We start from the raw sequence: 14,236 nt of genomic DNA on the forward strand, positions 1-14,236 counted from the left end.
CTTAGTGTTGTTTAGATTTCAGATTTCTGCCGTAATGTTTTCATTAATGCATGCGTACATCCGTTAAAGTGGGATCCTAGCAACACGAGAATAGGTTATAAACCGGCAAATCTGACACCGCTCCCTATTGCGAAAGAGAGTGTAAAGCAGTCAGCCCCCATGCGTGGTTTGAGATGGTGTGGTATTGTGCTGTACTGTATGTGTCTGTTGTTTCTCCTGCCTAGGTGTGCTGGCCATGGGGAACCTCATTAAGGTCCTTGGCAAGGATTTAGAGAACTGTCCACATTTTTTCCTGGACTTTGAAAGTAAGTGTGTGTGAGAGGGAGGTGGAGGAACACGGAGATGGTGAAGGAGGAGGAGAAGAGGGAGGGGGGGTTGATGTCGTGGTGCAGTTCTTCAGACGCTCTCCCATCTCGCTTCAGACCATCCGATCCCCCTTGGCCCCCCCCAACCCCTAGCCCAAGCCCCCAAAATCACACCTTCTGTCTCAAAAACCGACAGACAGACTCCATTCCCTGCAGCATGCAGAAAATTGATTCCCAGGAAATCTTTCCCTGTTTGAAAATTACAGAAGAGGGGGGAAAAATACAGAAGAAAACAAAACAGAAAATAAGCTAGTCTCTGTATTCTTCCGAGTGCAATCAGTAGCATGTTTTAGTTGTGTGTGTATGGGGATGCATTTCCAACCAGTTCAGAAGTGGTTTATGGTTCCAAATCTACCTCATCCACTGCTAATTTAAGACCCTCAGTCTTTCTTTGCTGGTTTTACAATTCTTTATAAGCCCAGCCCTTACACACAAACTCAATAGCCTGTGTTAAAATTATTGCCCACCCCTTTTCCCAGCACTTGCCCCATCCCCAGAAGAGATCAAAGAAAGATCAAATGTGTCCCACCACCTCGAGACCTCAATGAGTTTATTTTGTTTCCCCATGTGACATTTTTGAGTCGTCAACACGCCCCTCCCCTATCTCCCACCTTGACTTCAAGTGCCTAGTGGATGGCAGGGCATACAGGGGGATAACAGGATGGAGAAAGGGGGGGGAGAGTGTCTGTGTGTCTGTGTCGCTCCGTCTGCATCACCCAGGGTGATCCCCCAGCCCTCCCCCCCAAAACTGCCACAACTGCCCCTTCCCACCCAACCCCCCGTCCCATCCCCATTCCCATCCCTGCCCCCCCACCCCTCCCCCTCGTCCCACGCACACTTCCATTCCATCACCCACACGCTTCTCCCTTCTTCTGTTCCAGGGCGCTCATGGGGAATCTCCTGAAAGTGCTGGCTTGCACCGAACTTGAGCATGGCCAAATATTTTTCCTTGACTTTGAACGTGAGACCATTGGCTTCTTATGTTTTTTTCCTTTCTTTCTTTCTTTCATTTATTTATTTATTTTCCACATTATTTTGGGGGGGTTTGTCGGGGAGCTGACATCCAAAAAGCATTTTTCATCCTCCCTACTTTGCACCAGTTTCTCTCCTTTACCTTTATCTGATCAGTACATAGCAAATTGACTGTATATCTGTAGACAGGTGTGCAGTGAGAATCTAGATTAAGAATAGATATTGAAAATGTTGTGTATGCAATGGCTGGGTTACAAAATGTTCATTGCATAACTACTTACTTAACTGCTGGGCTCTCTCTGTTTGGTTTGCTGTTCAGGGACATGGTTGTTTATAGATGCTGCATATATAAATCTGAAAAACTGGTGCAAATGTACATCAGGGAAAAATGCTTTGGTTAATGCAGTCTTCTCACTCCTACTAATAAGTGTCAGTCGGCCAGATATAAATTTATAAGCCATGCAAGATTAACGCATTCTTCCCAATTAAAGTGGCTTCACTTTCACCTTCATGAGACAATGTCCTTGTTAGGCTTCCTACAATTGCTTTCTATGCATATGGACACTATTACCCAAAGAACTGACACTTATTTCTGAGTGTGATCTTTTTTCTTCCTTATTTTCTTTTGAATATCATGCCTGTTTTGCTTAACAATAATGTTTTGTGTTGGGATAGTAGTGGCAATTATTTACAATCATGTAATATAATATAATTTATTTTTTTGTTTAATTTATTTGCAAACTATTCATCAGTTGTGCCCAGTTCCTTGCCATGCCTTTTACTTTTTTCTGCCCTTCTCTTTTGTTATGTTAGCAGAGTGAATCAAACTGGGTTTACACATAACATAGCTGCTAATATTCATATATATATATATATATATATATATATATATATATTATATTATATTATATATATAGTTTGCTTTATCTTAAAACCACACTGTTGTGTTTCCTCACTTAACCTTGCTAATCCTTTCTCCTTTCATTATCCTCTACAGTGGCTCTGAACTCTCACCTATATAATGCTTCCCTATTGCAGCTTCAGCCCAAGTCACGTCCCATACAAAATACCAACAGCACTCAAACTGTCTTCAACCCCTACAGACCCGCTGACAGCTCTCACTCTGCCTTTTCAACTTGGGTTTGGGTTGTTTCGACCCAAGTTAATATTTTATAAAAGCCCTAGAGAACAAGCTGTGACGAAATCAGCTAAATTATGACAGAGCAGAACACTCTCCACAGCCGCGCTGTCCTCCCAATTTAAATTGGCAGTAAATCTGTGCACCACTGAATATTCGACATCCCTATCCCACCAAGAGTACCTGGTTTTTAGTGTTTTTTATGTATTTCATTTTTTTTACATTGATGCATTTCTATTATGATGTTCAAACATTTTAATTTTTTAAGTAAAATAATTTGGATTATTTATGTGCTGGATTTATAGACCCCACTTTTTTCCACAATAGGCTGCTTCCGTAAAGCTACATTTCAAAGCACTGCCAATTTACCTTGGGAGGGTAATGCAACACTGGCAGGCATCCCTATTCCTCCACATCTACAGGGGGCACCTTTTACTCATAACAGTACAGCACTAACTATATTCCCCAAAGCAGTACTAAATCTGCAAAATAACTCAATTCATCTAAGATTCCTAGAAGGTGTCAGACTCAATCTTAGATAAGGCAAAGCAGCCACATCAAATAAGGCAAGGGCAGCTAGTAAGGGGCAGCGAAGTGGGACTGAGCAAAGGAAAAAGGGAAGCATACACATGCACGGTCTAATTCACTCACAAACAGAGCAACATTGACCCAATTGTTATTTGGCACAGGGGATGGATGAGAGGGTTGGACATCTCCCGCTTTTTTAAAAACAGTTCCTGAAACGGCGGTTAAGTAAAAGAGAACAGCAATTTACACAGAAAGGGGAAGAAGAGCTGGTTGTGCAGCCTGTTTTACATACACACTTATCCTTACCTCCATAGTAATGAGACAAACTGACTCCCCCATCACTACCAATCACATGCATACAGACACACGGACACACAGAATATGTTCCCTAGCCATTCAGGAGCTGCCCGTGAACAAAGAAAGCAATGTCATGATTCGTATCAGAATGGCATTAACTGTGGTCTGATTGACTGGGCACAACGGCACAAAGATGGCCCTGCATCCTCAGCTGTCTATTCAACAACCATCAGCAACAATGATGTGTTGATTTATGAAACAGAAGTGGCACAGGGAGGGGGCAGGCAGCTTGCTGGGATTCTTGTAATGCCAAGGTGCAGTACAGGCATGCCACCAGAAACCAAAATGAGGGATCTAGAGGGAACCGAGTTAAGGATCATTGATAAAGTGTTTCTCAGTTAACAAGGAACCATTCCAGTTGCTCAATGGCTCTGATTTGTGACTTGAAATGTGCACTTCATCTGCTGTTCCCTTAATTAATATGAATATTAATAATAATAATAGTGACCTGGCCTTCATTATTTGCTTAATTGCTGCTGAGCTTCTGTGTGAGCAGTTGGACAGATCTGTCTTAAAGAGTATCTGTCTCTAGAGAAGGAACTACTGCTGCATGGCTGTTCATGTGATTTTTCTCACACTGCCATGCATGACCAATGGCATTAGAGGAAGGACTCCAGAACGAACAGCAAAGTAGCTGTCTGTCCACCCTCTGTCGGGGAGAGTTGACTGATCTAGCCAGGGACAGTCTTCAGGCCAGCACAGCCCACAGTCCTGTCCACCACTTCACCCCCTACCCACTCCTGACATGGTAGCCCCTCTCTGGCAGTCAGCTACGTAACTTTGATAATTAACATTGACTCTGTTGTTGTCCCCATGACAGTTGAGACTTGCTAAGATGGCTTGTAAACGCTGCAGTGCCCTCTGCCACCAGATCTCTATCTTGTATCTTGTATCATATGGTCAGGATGTCTAACCCTATTCATTGGAAGACTTTCAGAAAGGCTGAAAAGTCTAAAGGCAAACTGAAATCAGTCGACGGAGCAGAAAAGGACATTCTCAGCATTTCACTCACAATATAGTAATAATATAATACTCTACATGGTGCTCCCTGGCCCCTGACCAACCTGCTACTTTTCCCTTTACTCTGTCAGTGCTTCCTTGGAGGGTTTGAAGGCAGCTCAGTTGCACTTTGTCATAGAGGGAACTCCAGAGACAGGCCTCACGCTGCTGCCCATGGCGCTTCTGTGTGTGTGCGCTTTGTGTGTTTTGTTCTGAATCTGGGTGTGATGCCGACTCTTGCTCCCCACCCCCATCCCCTCCCCTCCCCTCCCCTCCCCTCCCCTTCTCCCTCCCCTTTCTCCATCCAGATGCGCAGCCAACAGAGGCAGAGACAGCCGTGTGGAACCAGGTGAGCGCGGTGCTGGAGGAGGCCCATGGGATCCTGGCGGAGTTGCAGTCCTATAATGGTGCAGGGCAGGAGATACGAGAGGTGAGGACCAGTGTTCGGAAAGGGCAGGACAACACAGGACTCCTATTGTCAGGATACTGCTGTGGTGCTTACAGTGAGGGAAAAAAGTATTTGATCCCCTGCTGATTTTGTACGTTTGCCCACTGACAAAGAAATGATCAGTCTATAATTTTAATGGTAGGTGTATTTTAACAGTGAGAGACAGAATAACAACAAAAAGATCCAGAAAAACGCATTTCAAAAAAGTTATAAATTGATTTGCATGTTAATGAGTGAAATAAGTATTTGATCCCCTATCGATCAGCAAGATTTCTGGCTCCCAGGTGTCTTTTATACAGGTAACGAGCTGAGATTAGGAGCACTCTCTTAAAGGGAGTGCTCCTAATCTCTGCTCGTTACCTGTATAAAAGACACCTGTCCACAGAAGCAATCAATCAATCAGATTCCAAACTCTCCACCATGGCCAAGACCAAAGAGCTGTCCAAGGATGTCAGGGACAAGATTGTAGACCTACACAAGGCTGGAATGGGCTACAAGACCATCGCCAAGCAGCTTGGTGAGAAGGTGACAACAGTTGTTGCGATTATTCGCAAATGGAAGAAACACAAAATAACTGTCAGTCTCCCTCAGTCTGGGGCTCCATGCAAGATCTCACCTCGTGGAGTTTCAATGATCATGAGAACGGTGAGGAATCAGCCCAGAACTACACGGGAGGATCTTGTTAATGATCTCAAGGCAGCTGGGACCATAGCCACCAAGAAAACAATTGGTAACACACTACGCGGTGAAGGACTGAAATCCTGCAGCGCCCGCAAGGTCCCCCTGCTCAAGAAAGCACATGTACAGGCCCGTCTAAAGTTTGCCAATGAACATCTGAATGATTCAGAGGAGAACTGGGTGAAAGTGTTGTGGTCAGATGAGACCAAAATCGAGCTCTTTGGCATCAACTCAACTCGCCGTGTTTGGAGGAGGAGGAATGACCCCAAGAACACCATCCCCACCGTCAAACATGGAGGTGGAAACATTATGCTTTGGGGGTGTTTTTCTGCTAAGGGGACAGGACAACTGCACCGCATCAAAGGGACGATGGACGGGGCCATGTACCGTCAAATCTTGGGTGAGAACCTCCTTCCCTCAGCCAGGGCATTGAAAATGGGTCGTGGATGGGTATTCCAGCATGACAATGACCCAAAACACACAGCCAAGGCAACAAAAGAGTGGCTCAAGAAGAAGCATATTAAGGTCCTGGAGTGGCCTAGCTAGTCTCCAGACCTTAATCCCATAGAAAATCTGTGGAGGGAGCTGAAGGTTCGAGTTGCCAAACGTCAGCCTCGCAACCTTAATGACTTGGAGAGGATCTGCAAAGAGGAGTGGGACAAAATCCCTCCTGAGATGTGTGCAAACCTGGTGGCCAACTACAAGAAACATCTGACCTCTGTGATTGCCAACAAGGGTTTTGCCACCAAGTACTAAGTCGAAGGGGTCAAATACTTATTTCCCTCATTAACATGCAAATCAATTTATAACTTTTGAAATGTGTTTTTCTGAATTTGTTTGTTGTTATTCTGTCTTTCACTGTTAAAATACACCTACCATTAAAATTATAGACTGATAATTTCTTTGTCAGTGGGCAAACGTACAAAATCAGCAGGGGATCAAATACTTTTTTCCCTCACTGTATATCCTGTGATGCCATCCCCTTCAGTACCCACTCAGAGTCCATGAGTATTGCTCTCCTTCCCCTTCGCAGGCCATTCAGCATCCCAGCGACCTCCAGCTCCAGGAGAAGGCCTGGAATGCCGTCTGCCCCCTGGTGGCGAAGCTGAAGCGCTTCTATGAGTTCTCCCTTCGGCTAGGTGGGTGGTGTAACAGCAGACTCTTTCCTGTGTGACCCGCTGCACTGTTCCCATGGCAACCACCGAGCTGCCGACAATGTGACAGGAGGCAGAGATCGACAGCACCTGCCTGCGCGTCCCGGTCACACGGCACTGCCCTACCTTTCTGCTTCTGATCGATCTTTTCTATGGGTCCTGGAAGTGAAATACGAAGGTTTTCAAAGACCAAACAGAATAATGTCGCTGTATTCCCTACTCACAGTGGGTTTAATGGTTTAAAATGCTGCTCGAGTCTTATTGCAGAGACACAACACAACTGCTGTACAACTGCGGTCGGAGCTACAAACCAAATACAACTATATGTATTAATTACAGTTTGCAAAACAGTGAGATGGATTTAAAAACATATTATTTCAATTAGGAAATTAGGAGAATACAAAAACAGGACTGGGCCTCAGCCGCCGCTTGATTAGCTGAGGGTGGTTCAGTGAGAGCAGCGTTACTGCGTGTGCAACGGCAGGGGAGGCTGTGAGTGACTGACCACTTCTGCACGCTTCTCTTTTCCAGAGAACGCCCTGCGTAGCCTGCTGGAGGCGCTGACGAGCCCGCCCTATGCCCCCATGCAGCACCTGGAGCGCGAGCAGGCCCTGGCCAAGCAGTTCGCCGAGATCCTGCACTTCACACTGAGCTTCGACGAGCTCAAGGTACTGCCACAGACACACACTGTCAATCCACACCGTCACTGCACACTCCCACTCACTGCACACTGTTACTGCACGCTCTGTGCTGTTACCTAATGCCCTGTCTCTCTCCCTCAGATGACAAACCCTGCCATTCAGAATGACTTCAGCTACTACAGGAGGACCATCAGCAGGAACCGGCTAAACAACCAACAGGTGAGCTGCTGTGGTGAAGTAATAAACTGTGCTTCAGTCATGGAATCTGCTTCAATTTGATCTTACTTTTAATCTTCCAATCCTACCTAAGTACCTAAAAAAGTGATGCACTTCTTATGTTGGTTTGTAGCCCAAAGAAAGTCATTCTCATAGACTGTGAATACATTTAAACAAATCCTGATTAAATTAAGTCAAATTAAAGTTTAATGTCTGCCCACTACACCCTTCTCTTTCACACCACTCTTGCAGTTGGATGCTGAGAATGAGGTGAATAATGAGATGGCCAATCGGATGTCACTGTTTTATGCGGAGGCCACGCCTATGTTGAAGACCCTTAGCAATGCCACCACCAAGTTTGTGTCAGAGGTAAGTTCCTAACAGTCAGTGGACAGTGGACAGTGTACAATTTACACCATGCTGTCAGAGAGTCCTTACTACTCCAAGGATTCCAGCAACACATCAGAAACCTGCATTTTTTACAGTTTTGTCCCCAGTCATGGCAATCATTAACAGCAGGTTTTTCAACAGGGGCAAAACAACATGTTGGTTTGCAAAGTTATTCTAAAACCTAATTTGATCACTTTCTAAACTTCTAAGGCTAAACTAAAATGCATCCTCTTTCTCAGGCTTTAAAAACATAAATTATGTGATGAAAAATGTATATTCAACTTCTTATTTTGCCCGTTTTGAAAAACATTCTTTAAATATCACAGAAAGGTCATAAAACCTATTTAAAACTCTCTGTGGTGGCACAGTGCTTCATTACGGCAGAGTGCTCTGTGACCACATAGCTACACAAATACATACTTTATATTAAAGCATGTGAACCCCACTAAAGACACTGAAATTGAGTGTAGAGCCAGCTGTGAGGGTGAGGTTATGGAAGACAACTTAAAATGTAATTGGGAAAATACAGAAAAATAAAAAAACAGAAAATGATCCTTAAGAGATGTTAAGACTTCTGGCACATTATGAATTAGGCCTAATAGACGAATGTGTAGTGCACTCTTGGTCATGTGTTGTAGGCCCAGGAAGGAAGGAAGTAGTAACACTGTTTGTGCAGCTCGTGTCTTTTTTTTTTGTCCTCTGCTGTGGTGCAAGAAGGCCATCTTGTGAGGAAGTGCACAGTACAGCACGCAACTTCAGAACACTTCCCCCTCCCCCTCTAGTGGCCATGCCTGGTATTACTAAGACACTGACCTGACACTGACTTTGGGTTCATTGCAGAATAAAACCCTCCCTATCGAGGACACGACAGACTGCCTGAGCACCATGGCGTGCGTCTGCCGGGTCATGCTGGAGACTCCGTGAGTAACATCTCTGTTTGATCTCCCTGAAAACTCATTCCTTTGTTCCTTTATTGGTGCCCCCTGGTCCAACGGGAGTTTATAGGTCTCTGCCAATCACTTGTGCCTTACAAATGGTGGAGAGTGGTTTAGTGCACTCAGTGGCACCAATATTGTGTTGAAATTGTGATAGTTAGGAGGTCAAGCAGCATGGGGATTTAAAAACCCTGTGGGTGGACCTCCCAGACCAGAGCTGTCACCAACAATTGGAGCAAACAAACCGTTCTGTCACTGAGGTCATGCGTAAAGATCAAATTGTTACTTTTTCATTTTTATGCAGGGCTCAAATATTTGCTACCAACCATTTATTTTATCTATTGATTGTTTATTGGTGTCTGCATGGTAACAACCTCTCTGGTGTAGAGGGCAAATGTATAAATCCATGTTTTGTTTGTTTTTAAACTATGCAGATATTTACAAGAAAAGTCTTAGATAATGAGATCCACATGAAAGCCATGCATCTTGATTTGATTTGATTTGACATGCAGATAAATTCTGTTTATTTATTTTGTATTTTTACCAGGGTGACCAGTTGTGTTTAATGTAGATATACGCCCTGTTCATGGTTTTGTTAACGCTACTGTGGAGAAAACCTAAAACTGTAATCTAATAAGCAGAAAGGTTTAAAATGAGGATCTAAAACTTCCCTAGTCAGTGTTATTCGACTCCTCTTGGAAATATCACCACCATTATAAAACTGCTGAGCTTGCTCTTGCAGTAAGTACTAGTTACAACACTGTGACTTAACATGGTCTTAGCAGTTGCAGCCACTGCAAGTTACCCTGAGGGGACAGCATAATATATTATTATTATTATTATTATTATTATTATTATTATTATTATTATTATTATTATTAATAATAATAATAATAATAGTAGTACTAATAGTAGTGGGGTGATGCTGTTCTTGTCTTGATTTGACTTGTATTTGTGTCTCGGGATGCAGGGAGTATCGATGCCGGTTCACCAACACAGACACGATGCTCTTCTGCATGCGGGTGATGGTGGGAGTGATCATCCTGTATGACCATGTGCATCCGGTGGGCGCCTTTGCCAAGACCTCAAAGATTGATGTAAGAGACCCGTCTACATTCACCAGGAGACCCACACAGTGTAGTTTTTTTTATTGGGGGACGTCTTTGGTTACAGTCTGTCTGCTAAGCTGCTGCTGTTGCCATACCTGTGCCTATTAAAGTATAATTGTGAGCCAGTCCAACTACTGCAGGCCAAGCAGTAGCCAGGATGATGGAACAGCATTAAATGTGGGATGGGGGGTGGAAGCATGTTTTTCTGTGGATTGCTCCAGCTTTAACACAGTATACAGCTCACCATACGTACCAGTGTCATTTCCGTTGTGAAAGGACAGGGAACTCAGCCCTGCAAATGCAGCAGAGTCTCTGTGTTCTGCAGAAGCATGACAAAAGTGCAGGCCACCTCTCACTGCAGACGAACTCCCCTCAAAGGGAGCTCACGCAGGCGGCACGCAGCTCTGCTCGGAGCCGAGCGCTGGTACGTGCTGCGATCGAAGGGTTCGTTTGATGGGGACAGTGAGGGGCTGGGTTGCCGTGGCGTTGACCTTTCCTCTAAAAGAGCCCTGTCTGTGTTTGTTGTCTGCAGATGAAAGGCTGCATCAAGGTGTTGAAAGAGCAGCCATCAAACAGTGTGGAGGGACTGCTGAACGCCCTGAGGTTGGTACTTTGCAGGAGCAGGGGGCGGCAGTGTGCTGGGTCGGGGGTGGGATATTTGAGGAGAGGCCATGGGCAGTGTAGTGAGTTGTGTTGTTTCTTCATTGGGAGGGTGAATTAATACAACATAATTTACCATCCCCCAAATGTATTAAAATGTTCTCAGGCAAAATGGTATACACATGAACCTGGGACCACATGCATATCTGTCCAAATTCACATTTGTTTATTGTACATACCTTGAAAGAGCCTTAATTTCATTGCAGTTAGTTCTTTCTTTCCAATATGCTTTTAACTCTTAACTCACCCACAGGTACACCACACGGCATCTAAATGATGATAGCACCTCCAAACAAATCAGGGCCATGCTGCAGTGAGAGAGAGTGACGGGGAGGGAGAGAGAGAAAAAGCACGGAACAGAGAAAAGAAAAAAAACAGAGAGAAGGGGTTCCTGGGAGACTGCAATGGAACGAGCAACACGACAGTCTCTGCAACTCGACCTCAGTAATGTGTTTGTTTACATGAATTAAAATGCAAAATTATTTCAATGTCAATAACCTGAAAGGAAGAATAAGAAAAAAAAAGTATATTGTCAATCGTTCATCTCCATGTCTCTCATTTTGTAAAAATAAATAAAAAATAGTTAATAAATAAATACATAAATAAAATACAAAGTACAAATTAAAAATAGATAAGAGAAATAAAAGTATATTAAAAGTTTAAACTTTTTAAAAAAAAGTCCATTTACTTGGTTCTTGCATCGTTACAATGTAAGTCTGAAGAGTATTTTTGCACTCACTGAAAATGCCATCACTTGGTCTCACCGTAAAAACAAGCTAGAAAAGAACTGTACAGTTATCTCCATATTCCTGCATTAATCCTCATTGGGGAATCCCATCATCTCCACTGGTCTCAGTCTGTTCAGTCACCTATGGCAGGGCCTGTGTCACCATGGGTGTCCATCTCTCCCGTGTAGCAGCCCTAGCCTAGAGGCAATCATGTGACTCCTGTAATACTACCATTTCCTTGAAACCTGATTGGCTATCTGCCTTGCTAATGCATCTAAGACGTCTGAAATGTTTTGCTTTTGAGAATTTACTTAATAAACTAACAACCTGCCAGCTGGAAGATGCATTTTTAACATATCAAAAAACTGTCTTAGGTTCCATTAATATTTAAGCTTCATGCAATTTGAACTTAATTTGATGATTAAAAAACACAAACACAAATATAGTTTTGGAACAAATCCACAGTTTCAAGTTTGAGACTAGGATCAAAATTATTTGTCTTAACCCTCAATATGGACAGCTTCTTGGTTTGGGTATTTTGTCTGGAAGCTGAACCAGAGAAATACATGAATGAAGCCCCCTTGACCTCAGCAACAAGAGGCAGTAGCAGTGTAATGCAATATAAGGCAGCATTTGGGGCATAATAATAACGTTTACGTAAACTTAAATGTTCTTATGAATACAACAGATAACATGCTACCACGGCCTCGAAATACTGCAGAATTGTCAATGCACCATCATCGTTCGTCTGCTCAAGAAATACAGGGAGGTTTAAAAAAAAAAAAAAAAGGTATTCCTCTTTTTTTTCCTTGATTTAAAATATTCAGTATCATTTTGAGGGGGGGTTTGGGTGCTTTTTTTGAGTTGCTATACATCATATTTGACTGTGTCAATGTGATAAACAGGAACTCTTTTAGTTTGGAGAAGGGGATACAATAACACTTTTTTTTTTTTCTTTTAAACAACAAGTTGCATTTTCTACATCACCGAGTTGCTGTTCACTGTAAACAGAGTTCTACTAAATGACCATTTCGGAGATTGCAAACAGTCCAGGATACATACGTTCCAATCCCTTAAAGGAAGATGCCATAGTCGCACATTTGTTTATACAGATAGTAGTGTCTTTCATTTAAATTATAAATCTGAACGGTGCTTGCTGAGGTAGAGTCATAGGGTTGTCATGATGGCTAGCATCATGTAAGATGTAATTAAGTATTGGAACAACAGCATCGCTATGATTTTACCTCATATAAATAAATACATTTAATAATATTTAAAATAATAATAATAAGGGGGTGGAGACCAGTATATCTACCAAGACTTGAATATGCAGCAATGTTTACAGAATGGATTCGAAACCATGCAGGGAGAACATCCCTAAGAAAGATAATGCAACTTTCCAAGACCTTAAAGCGCATATACTGGAGATGATATTGGGTGAAATGAGAGGAGCCAAGAGCGTTAGGGTATTCCACATGTGTAAACTGTATCAGATCAAGGCTCTGATTGCAGTTTAAAGCATGTGCTTGTGATGAACAGGCTAAAGAATCCTTTCTTTTGAAATAAAAAGTAATGGGTAAAGAAATGGCCGAGGCAAAAATGAATTGGATAGGAAAAAAATAAATACAAAAATACAAAAAAAAACAAAAATACAAAAAGAATAAAGCAGTACTGTACCGTGGATATTCGTAGCGCTAGAAAGTTTAACTTGATCTAATAATATATTTTATATACACGTATATGTGTACATTCATATACTGTATAAATATATAGATGGCATGTTGTATACGTTCTGACAGACTTGTAAATAATGTGTTTTTATTCATTTTTATTGTTAAGTAAATCTGGAATTGGATATGTGTCGTCTTTCTAACCCATGCATTGCCTTGGACCTTTGGACATGCTCTTTAGTCATAGGTTTTAGATTTATAACTTCATATTGATGAAAGAACAGAGAGAAGTGTCCATTTGCTTGTTATTTTGTACATTCGGTGCAACAATAAACTTGTCATTTAATACATTCAAGCCTGCCTCCCTGTGTTTTGACTCCGTCGGTACGCTCCCTCACCACTGGACCGGCCAAACCACATGTGAAGTCCTTGGAGAATAAAATAATGATTGCACTACATTGCCCAGCAGTACAGAACTAGCTTCAGGGATCAGCCACTGTAACCATTGTAATGCCAACACACATCTTAGAGTCTCAGTAGCCTAAGGGACCTGGTCTAATCCTAACAAAAAGTAACGTATTAGCTGGTTTCACAGACTATGATTGGCACTAGTCTTGCAATTCTCTACCTGATATAACATTGGGCAGTCAAGGAGGTGCAGGGATAGTTAAAGTTCCTTAGCCATACTACTGTATTTTACAGGGAAAGATAGTGGCATCTTGGACAAAGCAAACCAACATCATAATGTAAACAACACAAAGTATACAATGTAAAAACAATACTGTAAAGTGAACATGCCATTAAGTACAATGTAGCCTAATAAAAACGGATTCCCAGATAATTACACTACAAGAAAGACATTAAAACAAACATAACTTGCTTTTTTATATTACAAAGCATTTTAAAATTGTTAAATTGCATCTGTTATCTAAAATGACTATTGGTTTTTAATTTTTTTTTTATTAATACCATAAAGTAGGTTTTACCTCTCAAGTCCATATATGTCACCAGAATCGAATTAGAAAATTCAAGCTTTCATTTTACCAAATGGAAAACAACCAGAAAAAGTAAACTGTACAATTATAATAGTACATACACAGTCCTCACCACTCAAACCAGGTACTACTTACCGGAGAGTCTTTAATCAGGTCCCCCTTTTTTCATACAGGTATTCACACAGTGCTTTGATAACTACTTCTCTCCTAGTGTTGATGCTGCTGTCTCTCTGTTGGAAAAGTGGAAAACCCA

At 42.4% G+C, this 14,236-nt stretch overlaps 1 protein-coding gene across 7 annotated transcripts in view; it reads left to right on the forward strand.

The window, feature by feature from the left end:
* The window catches only part of fam49al (family with sequence similarity 49 member A, like), a 34,224-nt gene extending 20,881 nt beyond the window's left edge, over positions 1-13,343 (forward strand). For 4 of the 7 annotated variants that reach the window (XM_066717322.1, XM_066717320.1, XM_066717323.1 and 1 more), the window contains 10 exons: positions 1,247-1,326; positions 4,668-4,789; positions 6,519-6,624; positions 7,171-7,307; positions 7,422-7,499; positions 7,749-7,865; positions 8,727-8,806; positions 9,792-9,918; positions 10,463-10,533; positions 10,844-13,343. In XM_066717322.1, coding sequence (XP_066573419.1) covers positions 1,254-1,326; positions 4,668-4,789; positions 6,519-6,624; positions 7,171-7,307; positions 7,422-7,499; positions 7,749-7,865; positions 8,727-8,806; positions 9,792-9,918; positions 10,463-10,533; positions 10,844-10,907 — 975 coding nt within the window. In that variant the 5' untranslated portion in view covers positions 1,247-1,253 and the 3' untranslated portion in view covers positions 10,908-13,343. Of the gene's footprint in view, positions 1-222; positions 306-1,246; positions 1,327-4,667; positions 4,790-6,518; positions 6,625-7,170; positions 7,308-7,421; positions 7,500-7,748; positions 7,866-8,726; positions 8,807-9,791; positions 9,919-10,462; positions 10,534-10,843 lie in introns of those variants that run through there. The other 3 variants (XM_066717325.1, XM_066717326.1, XM_066717324.1) reach the window with 2 other exon arrangements.
* Positions 13,344-14,236: the final 893 nt, after the last annotated feature.

This window comes from Amia ocellicauda, chromosome 11 (genome assembly GCF_036373705.1).
Source record: "Amia ocellicauda isolate fAmiCal2 chromosome 11, fAmiCal2.hap1, whole genome shotgun sequence".
Taxonomy (NCBI): Eukaryota; Metazoa; Chordata; class Actinopteri; order Amiiformes; family Amiidae; genus Amia; species Amia ocellicauda.